The 14,171-nt window shown below is 51.5% G+C and overlaps 1 protein-coding gene across 2 annotated transcripts in view; it reads right to left on the reverse strand.

The window, feature by feature from the left end:
* TEAD4 (TEA domain transcription factor 4) overlaps positions 1–7,550 on the reverse strand; it is a 63,394-nt gene extending 55,844 nt beyond the window's left edge. The window contains exon 1 of one of the 2 annotated variants that reach the window (XM_018048627.1): positions 6,405–7,550. In XM_018048627.1, the coding sequence (XP_017904116.1) occupies positions 6,405–6,921 (517 nt within the window). In that variant the 5' untranslated portion in view covers positions 6,922–7,550. The remainder of the gene's footprint in view (positions 1–6,404) is intronic. The other variant, XM_018048628.1, reaches the window with a different exon arrangement.

The following is a 14,171-nucleotide window of genomic DNA, read 5'->3' on the forward strand; positions in this document are numbered from 1 at the left end:
CCTGTGACACATCACTACAGACCTCGCCCCAGGGCGACACGAGGTCGTACCAGGACACAGGGCGCTCTTTCAGGCAGCTCCAAATCCCTCTTACCGCTCTTATCAGCCAGAACACGCTCAATTCTCTTGAACCCAAGAAAATCCCACACCCAAATTAGATTTTTTTCCCATGACTTGGGTGAGTGAACACACACTGGCTGCTAGCTTCCTCAAATTCATTTCTGAAGCCCCCCCCAGACCGAATGTTCAAACATCTGAGCTGGAATTTGGTAAAGGATCCATAGGAGGTATATCAACTAGTCTTGCCCTCTGTGTGTGTGTTAGTCGCTCAGTTGTGTCCAATTCTTTGCCACCCTGTGGACTGTAGCCCGCCAGGCTCCTCTGTCCATGGGATTCTCCAGGCAATAATACTGGAGTGGGCTGCCACTTCCTCCTCTGGGGATCTTTCCAACCCAAGGATAGAACCTGTGTCCCCTGCATTGGCAGGCAGATTCTTTACCGTCAGAGCTACCTGGGAAGCCTTGGCCCCTAGAAGGGTTGAACCAGGACAATGTGGGTTGCTCTGCCATGCTCACCTTCTCCCACTGGTCAGGGCTCCTCCCAGGGCCCAGAAGCTTCTTTCTGGTTCCCAGAACCCGATCTGTGAGCACTGGCCACCTGAACTGACGAAAAGCAAGTAGTCTGACTCACTTCTCCCGAAGCCGCCTTAGCTCTCTCCCAGGTCGGCTCTGCTCTTACAAAGATGAAGGCTAGGTAAGGGTGCTTCATCTCCCAGAACATCCTGCCACCTGCTCTGGGTAGGATCTCCCTCTGCCTGTCCTGGTCGGAATAATCCCTCTCTGTCGCCCAGCTGACCCAGACCAGTTGCCTCCCCACCCAGACCTCTGCCCACTGCCCAGTCAACGATTACTCGAGGCTCAACGCCAAGATGGCCGTCAGCCAGGAAGGAACAAGACTGGTCTTTTATCCCAGCCAGGCCCATTCACACAGACATCCCATCCAGGGAGCTGGCAGGAAGGGAGGACCGTGGCTCTGGTGGGAGTGAGCCCGGCTGGTGGACCCCAGGGACACCTCTGCTGAGAAGACACTGAGCAGGAGGTTCAGCCAGAGTGGGCTTCAGCGGCCCAGGTCTCTGAGTCAACAGCCCCTGCAGAGAAGACGCCCACCCTGTGTGTCAGCGGCCCGGCCCCAGTGCCCTCTGCCCTGCCCCCAATGCCCTGCCTTTCCTCCAGGCCGGATGTGATTCCCCTCCCCCACGACAGTCACCCAGCCTCAGCACAGCTCCATTTCCTGCCCCTGGTGACTCCTCTGAAGTCCATTGTTCCAATGAAGTTTGGGTCAAAGGAAGCCGAGTCCCACCCACGGGGGCCCGCCCACCCTCAGCAGGACGCACAGCAGGGAGCCGGGCCCATCCCCCTGATGGGCGAAAGGCCAGAAGTTGTGGGCACCCTGGGGAGAAGGGGGCTGCAGTTCCAGTGGAAATCTTCCCAAAGGGCCAGTCGCAACAGCTGAGGCTCGGGGACCACACCTGGCAGGAGCTGGCTGTTGTTCAGTCACCAAGTTGCGTCCGACTCTTTGTGACCCCAGGGACTGCAGCACGCCAGGATTCCCTGTCCTTCACCAGCTCTCGAACTCATGTCCGTTAAGTCGGTGATGCTAACTAACCCCCTTCATGGATCACAGGCTTGTCGTGGTGACTTGCCCCGAGAACCCCATGGACATGAATAGTACGAGAGGAAGTGTGCTAGAATCTCCTTGCTGTCCACATGGCAAAACCAGAAACGGAGGAAGAACTGTCATTTCAGGAAAGGTCAAGGCAAAGCTGGAATGAGATCCTAGAGCTGGAGGCTGTGCCAGCGACACAGCGCTGCCCCCACGTCCACCTGGGCCCCGAGCTGGTCACACCGCCGGGAGGGGGGGCCGACAGCAGCTGTTCAGCTACAATTTCAGAGCCTGAAAGGGAGCTGTGGTCTCAGCCCCTGCCAGCAACAGGTCACAGGGGGCAAAGGCACGCAGGCCACCCGGGCCCAACCTCGGCGGCAGGAAGGCCATCACGTCCTCCACTGCCACGCTCTGTGACAGTCACCCGTACAAGGCCGGGACGGAAGTCCAAGCTGGCTGTGCTCCGCATCCCAAGATACCTGGAAGGACAGGGACGCTTCTCACCTGGCTAAGGGACCTGCAGACCCAGGAGGAGAAAGGCGGGAGCATTTTAAAGATCTCTTGTGGGAACTCCCTGGCAGTCCAGTGGTTAAGATCCCGAGCTTCCACTGCAGGGAACACGGGTTTGATCCCTGGTCAAGGAACTAAGATCCCACATGACACCATTGCGGCAAAATAGGAAAAAAAAAAAGACCTCTTGAAGTCCCTACCCACTTCCAGAGGTCATTCTCAGGTTCCACAGTTCCTAAGGGAGTATTTCTGCCCAAACAAGCTTATCTGAGCCACAAGATGGAAGACATCCCCAGGCGGAATACTCCAGACTCCACACCTGTTAGACCAAGGTGGCCAGTGGTCTGGGCATTTCCACCCACAGAGCAGGAGAGAGAAGGCATCAGAATGGACCAGAGTGGACCTCCAGTCCTAGCTCTGCCACTCACCAGCCATGAGACCTTAAGCAAGTCATGGTCCCACCAGGGCCTCAGTTTCTCATCTTTATATTTATTATTTTTAAAAATTTTATTGAAGTAGAGTTGATTTACAACATTGTACTAATTTCAGGTGCATAGCAAAATGATTCAAATATATATATATATATATATGTTTTAGATTGTTTTCCATTATAATTTATTACAAGATACTGAGTAGAGTTCCCTTTCTACAGTAGGTACTTATTTATCTATTTTATACAAAGTAGTATGTATCTGTTAATCTCAAACTCCTAATTTATCCCTCCCCCACTCATTTCCCCTTTGGAGACCATAAGTTTGCTTTCTACGTCTGTGAGTCTATTTCTGCTTTGTAAATAAGTTTTTTTCTACCATTTTCTTTTAGATTCCATGTGTAAGTGGTATCACACAGTATTTGTCTTTGTCTGACTTACTTCACTCAATATAAAAATGTCTAGGTTCATCCACGTGCTGCAAAGAGCATTATTTCATACTTAATACTTTTTATGACTAAGTAATATTCCCTTGTGTATCTATACCACATCTTCTTTATCCATTGATCCATCGATGGACATTTAAGTGCCTTCCATGTCTTGGCTACTGTAAATAGTGCTGCTATGAACATAGGGGTACATGTATCTTTTCCGATTATAGTCTTCTCCGATATATGCCCAGGAGTGAGATAGCTAGATCATATACTAACTCTATTTTTAGGTTTTTTTTTTAAGGAATCTCTATTCTCTTCTCCATAGTGAGTGCTTCCCATCTTTAATACGAGGGGGGTTCGGTGCTGACATTAGAGATCTTTAAAGTTTAGCAAGTTCACCCTGGGTCAAGGCAAAACCGGAATCTGAACATGGAGAGCCTGTGCTGTTCAGTGACGAAGCCCAAACCCCACCTCTACCTGGGCTGCCGGCTACCCTGGTTCCTAAACCCGAGATAGGAAACCTGTAGGGTTCAGCGTACAGTAAACACTCGATCCGTTTTGCTAAATAATCATGAATGACAGGGCAGGGTTTAGCAAAGGTGTTCAGGAAATTTCCTGGATAAAGAGGCTCTGTGGTGAAATAGGGTTAGGAAACACTGGCTGTTCCTGCACGGTACAAGTTGCTCTGCCAACAATAAATTTTCACCACAAAAACTCCTTGGATAGATGTTAATTACCCCTCCCCCATTACTCATCAGGACACTGAGCCCGAAGCCTTAAAGGTAGTAACTGTCAGGATTTATACCCTGCTATGTCTGCCCCCAAACCTGAGTCCTTTCTACTACATCTATAGACCAGACACCCTCGAAGCCCCACCCACACACCTGGCCTGAGCAGGTGAAGGAGGAGGTGGCTCCCAGCAGAATATCTGTGTCCTCAGGGTGGATGGAGGACCAGTGGGAGTCCCCACCCCTCAGGGCATCTCGGCCCTTCCTTGCAAGAAGCCCTGAAGGTTATGCCCACAGCATCTTGTCGTGGGATGAAGAGATAACTCAAGGATCAGTCTGTGGCCCCCACCCTCCTCGAATGCTGTCAGTCTCAAACTTCTGCCCATCTCCTGGGCACAGGGGCTCTCGCGCCACCCAGCTCCACCCTCTGAAATGTTTCCAGTGGTAAAACTCCAAAGGGAGAGAAAACAGAAGGCATAGCAGAAAGGAAGAGATGAGGAAACAGCTATCCAGAAGGGCCTCCCCACAGGTCAACCCAGTGAATCAGAGGCAGCCTTCCCCACTAGGAGGGCAGGAAAACATTCTCACTACATCGCAGTGCCTGGTGGTCCAGTCAGTCAACAAGAATGAGGGTCCTTCCATTTGACCCCCAGGCGGCTCCAAGGAGAGCTGGACCAGTAGTTCAATTTACCCCTGTCCTTGGAGCCAACTTTAAAAGCACTGGCTAGACAAATACTATATGATATCACTCACATGTGGAACCTAGAAAATACAACAAACTAGTGAATATAACATAGGACTCACACATATAGAGAGTCAACGATTGGTTTCCAGTGGGGGAGTGAGGGGTGGAAGGAGCAAGCTAAGGGTGGGGGAAGGGCAGGTACAAACTATCCAGTGTCAGACAGGTACAAACTCAAGGATGTATTGTACAACACGGGGAGTATAGCCAGTATTGTTGTAACTGCAAATGGAAAGTACCTTTTACAAATTGTTTTTTTTTTTAATTAAAAAAATAAAAGCACTGCCTACACAAATCTCAAGATGCAAAATGAGCTCTTTCTGGGGGGAGGGTGTCCAACCCCTCCCACAAACATGCCCAAGTCTGACTATCAACAACCCACCCCATCATGGAAAAGCAAGAATCTCAGCTTCCCTAAACTTGCTACCAAAGTGTTCCCTAAACTCTTCCAGGCAAGAACAAAACCGACCTCCCCAGAAAGACAGCTGCCTGCGAGAGGCAGGTGTGCACAGCTTCCCTGCAGCTTCGCGGGTCCAGGGCGAATGAAGCCCGGGGACCACACAGCCCCACAACCACCGCCAGCTCCTTGGGCACAGACACCACCAGAGACTCGCTGTCCTGCCCCCGCTCCTGCAGGGAGGGAGGACTGTCCCGCCCAGGAACATCCTCACGGGGGAAACACACTGAGAGACGTGGCATCTCGCTAGTCCTCCAAGACGCTCAGCTTACAGACAAACAGCGCTTTTCTCGGGTGGAAAGGCGCTCCCGTTCAACACAAACATGCCTCCTGAAAGGTAGGTGATCTCATCGGTGAGCAGGTATCACCCTCAGACACCCGGAGCTAAGGAGGCGGCACAGTCACACGCCACGTGAAATCATCACTGACCTGCCAGGTCTGGCCCCGAACCCCCTCTCCCCTCGACACACAAGCGCACAGAGGCGCGAGTCCCGGATCTGCTCGCCCTCCGGGGAAACGTTCGCTTCGGGCTGTGGAGCTCTGCTCTTCAGACTCACTGGCTTCCAGCACGGAACGCACCACGCTTCTCAAGCCCTGGGAAATGGGGACCTTTGGCGGAGGTCCTCTCCGCTCTCGCAAAGCCTCGGCTTGAAATCGCCAGGACACCCTTTCCAAGCCCGAGAGGCGCCCAGCAGAAGAGAGGCGCGGGCGCTGGGTCTCTTTTCGGCTGCCGGCGACCTGGGCTCGGCCTCCGATCTTTTCGGCTCCGCGCGCTCCCCTTACTCCTGGCCCTCGCGCCCACCCCAGCCTCGCGGTTCGCGCGACTCCACGTGTCCGGCTCGCCCCCAAGTCCGATCCCGGGTGAGAGCTCCTTCCGCGCCGCCGTCTTACCGGTCCCAGGGTGCGGGGAGGTGGGCGGGTACGCGGAGCCAGCCCCGCGGAGTCCGCCGCGGCTCCGCTGAGGTCCGGCGAGGCGGGCGAGGGCGCTGCAGAGACAACGCGGGGTCAGCGAGCGGAGACCCGGGCTCCGGCCCCGGGCCGACCGGCTGAGCCGGGATGAAGGCGGATCGCGGGACGGAGCCGATATCCGCGCGGGCCCAAACCCAGCTCGCCCCGCCCGGCGCGCGGTACTCGGTGCGCGGTGTCCGGTGCGCGGTGTCCAGCGCGCGGTGGCCGGTGCGCGGAGCGGGGCGGAGCAGAGGGCGGAGTTTTCCCAGAAGGGGACTGACGGGAAAGCACGGGCGATCCCTATTCCTGGCGGGGTGAGTCAACGGGAGAGGAAGGGAGCTGGGGGAACAGAGCGCGCGCGGGAGGGCGGAAGGGAGGGAAGCGGGAGAACGGAGACGGGAGAGGGGGACAGCGGGCCCGGCGCGCAGGTCCCAGGCGGGAAGGAAAGAGCGCCCGCGGCGCGACCGAGGGGCGCGGCGTCCGGGCCACTCACCTGGGGGATGCGGCAGCGCGGCGGAGCCGGGAGCTGCGGGTTCTCCCCGCCCCCGGCCTGGGGTTTGAAAGGAGGAAGCCTGGAATGCGTGGAATGAGGGCTGGAATGAGATGCGCGCGGTCGAGGGCGGGAGCTGGAGGGAGTGGCGGCCCAGCCCCGGGCCCTCGGGGAGGAGACTGGGACGCGGGGAGGGGCCGCGGGCTGGGCGGGCCGGGGGCGGCCGCGGGGACCCTCGGCTGTGACCTCGGCATCCGGCTCCGGCCGGGGCCATCGCCCGGCACACGTGCTTCCCCTTTGATCTCAGCCCCGACTCTCCTCCTCCTCCCCGGGCCCGGATTCCCGCCCCTCCCGGCCAGTCCCCCGCTCTCTGCCGAGGCCGGAACCCTTCCTCCCGACCCTGCGGGCCGGGCTCTGGCTTCGCGCCCGGCCTCCTGCTCGCCTCTCCCTCCGCGCCGGCCCCGAAAGGGCGGGCGTCCAGCCCGCGGGCAGCTGCGCCCTTCTTCCCTACGGGGCCCATCCACCTGGGACCCCGGTCCGGGGCCCAGGACGCAGGAGCTCCGCGCGCCCACAGGTGCCCTCCCCGCAGAGTCTTTTGGCCGCTCCCCTCCGCCCGGCTCCGGCCTGCATCGCGGTCATCGCTGAGTGCCGCGCACGAGGGGACGGGATGCCAGTGTGACGGGCGTGTGGCATGGCCGGAGACGCGTCTAACCCTGATCCTGCGTCCGTCACTCGCCCAACGGACACTGTGGAACAGCGAAGGATAAGACCTCAGCACCTGCCCTCTCAGAGCTAGCTTATCATTGAGCTGGGAAGACTCGATCTATTGTGGAGCATCGCCCGAAAGTGGGGAGTCTGCGTCTTAAATACGCCAGGATGGATTTAGCGATTGGGTTTGTTTTCTGGTGTTTTGTTTTTGTTTTTAAGTCTTCAAAAGATACTGGCTTGACACAGGGTGCAATCACAGACCTCAGTCACCCTTCTTGCTGGGAGGTTGAAACCAGAGGACTTTTATCTTTTTCCGAAACTCAGGTCCAACCTCCCTGGAGCCTTATTGCTTAACCCTGTGCTGTAGTGGGTGTCCAGATCTTACCTCCCTTACCAAACAGAAACTTCCTTAGAGACAGACTAAATGTCCGATTTATCTTATCTTTCACCCAGGTCCGGCTTGGTGCCTGGGATAGATAAGTGTATAATAAATATTAAGTTAAAAATGAAAAAGCAGAAAGCTACTGCCACAGATCTTGAAAAGAAAGTGCTACAAATGCTGAAGTGACTTCCAAGAGAGATGTTCCAGTGGTGTGTGTTTTTAATAATTTTATTTCTCTAATTTTGGCTGTGCTGGGTCCACTGCATGCTTTTGTCTACTAACTGTGAGCAGGGGCTGCTCTCTAGTTGCAGTGTGCAGGCTTCTCATTGCAGTGGCTTCCCTTGGTGCAGAGCACGAGCTCTAGGGCTCAGTAGTTGTGGGGTCCGGGCTCTAGAGCACAGGCTCAGTAGTTGTGGCACACAGGCTTAGTTGCTCCGCGGCATGGGGGATCTTCCCAGGTCAGGGATGGAACCCCTGTCTCCTGCATTGATAGGCAAACTACCGCTGAGCCACAGGGAAGCGCCCAGTGGCCTTTTGAGCATCACAGCATCACTGACAAAGTATTGAGTCTCTTGAGGTGGAGATTTTGAAGGAAGCAGGTCTCATTTGCATATAAATTCTGGTCTGTTTGTTAACTAATGCAACACATCAGGGCTTGGTCACAGCTTGTCCACATGAGACATGTCTACAGCTCAGGACAACAGGCAGGCACTCAGTTCAGTTCAGTTCAGTCGCTCAGTCGTGTCCAACTGTTTGCGACCCCATGAATCACAGCACGCCAGGCCTCCCTGTCCATCACCAACTCCCGGAGTTCACTCAGATTCACGTCCATCGAGTCCGTGATGCCATCCAGCCATCTCATCCTCTGTCGTCCCCTTCTCCTCCTGCCCCCAATCCCTCCCAGCATCACAGTCTTTTCCACTGAGTCAACTCTTCGCATGAGGTGGCCAAAGTACTGGAGTTTCAGCTTTAGCATCATTCCCTCCAAAGAAATCCCAGGGTTGCTCTCCTTCAGAATGGACTGGTTGGATCTCCTTGCAGTCCAAGGGACTCTCAGTGAGGCACAAATGGTGAGCACTGGCTACTTAGTATAATAACCATTTGTTGAGTGACTGTGAGCTTTGAGCCCCATAGAGGAACCCAAGGGAAGGCTCAGAAAATCCAAGTTATAGAGGTGACTAGCGGAGGAGCCTGGTTGGCTGCAGTCCATGGGGTCGTGAAGAGTCAGACATGACTGAGCGACTTCCCTTTCACTTTTCACTTTTATGCATTGGAGAAGGAAATGGCAACCCACTCCAGTGTTCTTGCCTGGAGAATCCCAGTGACAGGGGAGCCTGGTGGGCTGCCGTCTATGGGGTCACACACGACTGAAGTGACTTAGCAGCAGCAGCAGCAGCAGCAGTGACCTAGATCTTGAAGGATAAATGAGAGCTTGCTGAATTGAGTCTGGAAGACTCAGGAAGGCTGGTGGTCTGTACTTGGGTTCGGGGGTTGGGGAGCGTCGGGGGACGGTGGGAGGAGGGAGGAGGTTAGGAAAAGTCTCTTAAACAGGAGTGGCTGCAGAACAGAAGGCAGGGAGGATGCATTGCAACAGCAGTGTCAGCTGTGTTATTTGATACTGTTTCCATTCCTTTAATTTTTTTTAATTAAAAAAATTATTTTTTAATTTTTAAAGTTTTTTCAACCCATATTATGTGTGCTCAGTTGCTTCGGTTGTGTCTGACTCTTTGCAATCTTATGGACTGAAGCCCACCAGGCTTCTCTGTCCATGGGATTCTCTAGGCAAGAATACTGGAGCGCATTGCCATGCCCTCCTCCAGGGGATCTTCCGGACCCAGGGATCAAACTAGTGTCTCCTGGGTCTCCTGCATTGCAGGCAGATTCTTTACTGCTGAGCCACTGTGTTAATAAATCTTTTCAAACCATATTATGGTCATAGTTAAATTATCCATGTGATACTGTGTTAAACAAACTCAGCCACATCCATGTGATAGTATTCTTTAAATAAGATTTTTTAAAATAAACCCGACAAACGTTCTTGATATAACAAGTGGAAAAGTGGATTTTAAAAAAAAATAGTGTATATAGGATGATCCTGGGGTTTTTTAAATTTTTTATTTATATTGACGTATATAGCTGATTTACAGTGCTATATCCTGTTTTTCAAAAATAAATTGAAAGGTACTTTTGAGTGATTATCTCTGACAGGTTGACGATTAAGGGGCTTTCTTTGTCATTTTGTTATTAATTATAACAAACGTACTTCTTTTATAATGGGGGGTTGTGGGTGAGATGTGACTGGAACTATATGTCTAAGTGAAAAAAAGTGAATGTGAAAGTCACTCTGTCTTGTCCCGACTCTTTGCAACCCCGTGAACTGTATGTAGCCTACCAGGCTCCTCTGTCCATGGGATTCTCTAGGCAGGAATACTGAAGTGGGCTGCCATTCCCTTCTCCAGGGCATCTTCCTGACCCAGGGATTGAACCTGGCTCTCCTGCATTGGGAATGTGGAGTGTTAGCCACTTTATCATATGTCTAACCCTGCCCTAATTTTTCCATATCTTAAAAAAAAAAAAAAAACCATGACTGGATTTAATAGCCTAATACGAAGCTGACCAGGGCAGAATCAAGAGAAGATTATTGCCTTGTCTTTAGGTCAGAGGAAGATGCACTACTTTAGAGATGCCCCTAAAGCATGCCCCCTCACCCTCGGCTTAAAAGTGGGATGCTGCTGACTTGGTGCTAGAGTGTGAGTGCTGTGACTCTGGGTCCTTTGCTTTTTTAAAAGTGTTTAGTTATTCGTCTGCACCCAGTCTTTGGTGCAGCACACGGATCTTTAGTCGTGGCACGTAGGATCTAGTCCTCTGACCAGGGGTCGAACCCGGGCCCCCTGCGTTGGGAGCAGGGAGTCTTAGCCACTGGACTCCCAGGGCAGTCCCCAGCCACTATCCTGTATTTCCTTTTGCTATTTTCCCTTAAGAAGACTCTTCATTCCGTACCGTCTCCACTGCATCGTGTATTGAAGGGCGAAACAGTCCAACTTTTATCAAAGCTGCAAGCTTTCTTTTCCTCTATAGAATAAAAGCAGTCTATAATTTGAAAAGCATAGTATTAGTACTGTTTTCTCTTCATCAAAGAGAAATGTGGACAGGCTAGACTCCAGGTCTACTTTGAGGACAGTATGTGCCGGGAGCTGACTTATGCTTCCTCCCCCCATCCCCAACCCCCAGCCCATCTGTTGAGCTCCTAATCCTCAGTACATCAGAATGGGATTGGATATGGAGACATCTTTAAAGAGGTGATTAAGTTCCAACGAGGTCTCTAGGTTGGCCTAATCCAACTTGCCTGGATCAGGGCCCTTCCTAATCTTCTTTGTAAGAAGAGATTAGGATGAAGACTTCTCACAGAGGAAGGACCACGTGAGGACATGGAGAGAGGATCCATCTCTAAGCCAAGGAGAGGGGCCTCAGGAGAAACCAAGCCTGCCTACACCTTGACCTTAAACTTGCATCCTCCACAACCGTGAGGGATAAATTTCTGTGTAAACCACCCCATCTGTGGTACTTTGTACATCTGTGGTACAAATGAATGCGGTATCCAGACTGAAACGGGACGCTTGGTGTCTGGAGCCCAGAGGTGAAGCTTTCTCACCTCTGGTTACAGTTCTTCAGAAATTTTTCTGAGGGTCCCAGAGGATCATTAGGATCCAATATTCGGGAGCTTCCTGGAAAAAAACTCAGAAGGGAGGAAAGGCTTCCTCCAGCCTTACTGTTAAAGAGTTTCATTTTCAGTGACTCTGATATTTTGGCAACAAAAGGCAACAGAAGTCACGTATTATGTGGTTACTGGGGAGTTTGAACAATAACAGTTCAGCCGAGACTAATTATGACCCTGGGGACACTTAGGTGTCTGAACCTGTCTCCTGTCACACGGGTTTCCATCCCACCAGGACGGAGCATGGATACGGTCCTTGGCACTGTACCAGGTAGACACCAGTGATGCACAGATGTCAGCCCTGGCCTGCACGCTGCCGACATTCTACTGGGGGAGCTAGACAAGCGCCACTTCCACTGAGAGGACACCTGGTGAGCAGAGGTTACATTTTCGGAACCTGAGGTTGAATTTCTGTGGACCCACATTCTCCGACAGAACATTTTAGGATGATGAAGTGTTCTTTATCCACACTGTCCAGTATGGTAGGTGCGAGCCACGTATGGCTACTGAGCCCTTGAAATGTAACTAGTTGACTAAATTTTAATTTGAATAGTTCCATGGGACTAGCAGTGACAGAGAGCACAGCTGGGCGCCATCCAAAAGGAGACGCTCAACCAGCAGGTAGATGAGACCTGCGGAGCCAAGGGGAGAACTTGGGACTGTGGGAGATGCCAGGGGGAGAACTTGGGACTGTGGGAGATGTCAAGCGTAGTAATGCCAGGGGAGTTAGTGAGTTACTTATTACAGTAAATAACAGGTCCCTGCAGCACTGTATATACTTAAAACACACTGATACAATTTCTCAATGCTCAAACTGTACATGCATGGGGGACTATGTAAAAGCATTATGGTACTTCCCGAAGTGAATGAAATACTGTAGCCTAAAAACAGGCACGTGCACATCTGAGAGACACTGCAGCCTCAGTCCCAGACCACCACAATGAGGCAGCTATCAAAATAAAGTGAGCCACACAAATGCGGGGCTTTCTCAGTACATACGGCAAAAGTTATGTTTATACTATACAGTAGCCTGGTAACCACGCTGTGCAACAGCATTATTATGTCTAGAAAACAATGCTCATACTTTGATTTTAAGATATTTTATTGTTAAATGATAATCGGCATCTGACAACACAAGGTTGCCACAAAACTTCAATTTGTGTAAAAACACACACACACACACAAAAACAGTGTCAACAGATCATAATAAAGCAGTAAAATAAGGTATGCCTCTATAAGGAAGGACTGTATTTATTGATATGGAAACATCTCCAGGATATATTAAATGAAAAAAAGCAAGCTACTGAACCAAATCCTGAGGATGGGAAAGACTGAAGGCAGGAGGATAAGGGGGCAGAAGGACAGAAAATGAGATGGTTGGATGGCATCACCGGCTGGATGAACATGAGTCTGAGCAAACTCCAGGAGTTGGTGATGGACAAGGAAGCCCGACATGCTGCAGTCCATGGGGTCGCTAAGAGCTGGACACGACTGAGTGACTGAACTGAGCTGGACTGAACCAAGTATGTATTATGCTACCTTTTGTGCACAAAGATTGGGAGATTACAAATACATTTTTATTTTTGCATGAAGAAACACTGGAAAGATACCCTGGAAACTAAAATTGGTCAACTGTGTGAGTACGACAGGGCAAGAGAAACAGAATAAGGGGACAGGTATGGGAGGAGGCTTTAATTGTATAAACACTTTTTGAACCACATGAAATCATCAGTATTTAAAATTTGTGTCCATATGTGACACAGGATAAGATAAGACTGACCAAAGGCAAAATCGGGACGTGTTTCTAAGGGCACCCTTCTGTCTTACCCTGATTGAGTCCGCACTAGGCATGCATCAGCACCCTAGAAATCCCATCTAGACCCACTCTTCAAAGCTTGATCTGAGTCCCAGCCCCCTCTGCCTGTCACCATTCTTTCCTCTCAGAGCATCCTTCCTTCCTGACTTCCCTGCCCCCAGACTATGGAAGAAAGGGAACTACTGATTATTCTTGGAGTCTCTGAAAATCACAAGGGACAGAATCTAGGTGGATAGTACTTAACCAGACGTTACAACCCCGAGGTTTGAGAACCACTAGATTATACCACCATGTGTAATAAAAAGTTGGAACAGACCAGGAAAGTCCCACTTCCACCCTTGCCCCCACCAGCTCTGCCCTCCACGTGGCTCACTCTTCTTGCGCCCAGGCTCCTGGGTCTCAGCTTGGCCCCATGCATGGGAGAGGGGACCTGATAGACAGAAGGACTCGGCAGAGCCAGAGAAGACCACGGAGGCTTACTTCGTATTTGAAATATTTCAGAAACTTGCATTAATCTCAGGGCATTTTTTTTTTTTTTTGGCATGGGCTGTTCCTTCCAATAGGAGAAAGTGAAAGTGTTAGTTGCTCAGTTGTTTTCGACTCTTTGTGACCCCATGAACTGTAGCCTGCCACGCTCCTCTGTCCATGGAATTTTCCAGGTAAGAATACTGAGAGAGGGGTACAAAGTCAGGAAGGCAAGGTAAGCTCAGGCCTGAGACCACAATAGGAATGTTTATCTCCCTAGTTAAGTCATGCTGTTTTCCTTTCCTTGGGCCATAGTCCCTGGAAAACTTTATGAGCATTTATAAACCATTTTATGTAACTGCATGGCTAAAAAAAAAAGTCAACTGAGATGCATTATTCTGTTTGTAAAAAGACACTAGTGAAAATGAGAACATTGATATCTGCCTAGGCATTTGGTGCTGGAGCCCCGGCGTTCTGCCTGGAGTCCGTCCACTGTCTACCGACCAGAAACACTACTGTCCCTAGAGCTTCTAGCGTTGTGTTGATGCTGAAGCACAGAGTGCCTAGTACAATACAGTAGCACAGGACAATAGGGTCTGGGCCTTGGAATCTGTGTTCCTTACTGCACTTGTAACATGCCCCCTGGGTCAGCAGGTGGTGCTAGGGAGCTGCCCACAGTTTAGG

This window comes from Capra hircus, chromosome 5 (genome assembly GCF_001704415.2).
Source record: "Capra hircus breed San Clemente chromosome 5, ASM170441v1, whole genome shotgun sequence".
NCBI lineage: Eukaryota > Metazoa > Chordata > Mammalia > Artiodactyla > Bovidae > Capra > Capra hircus.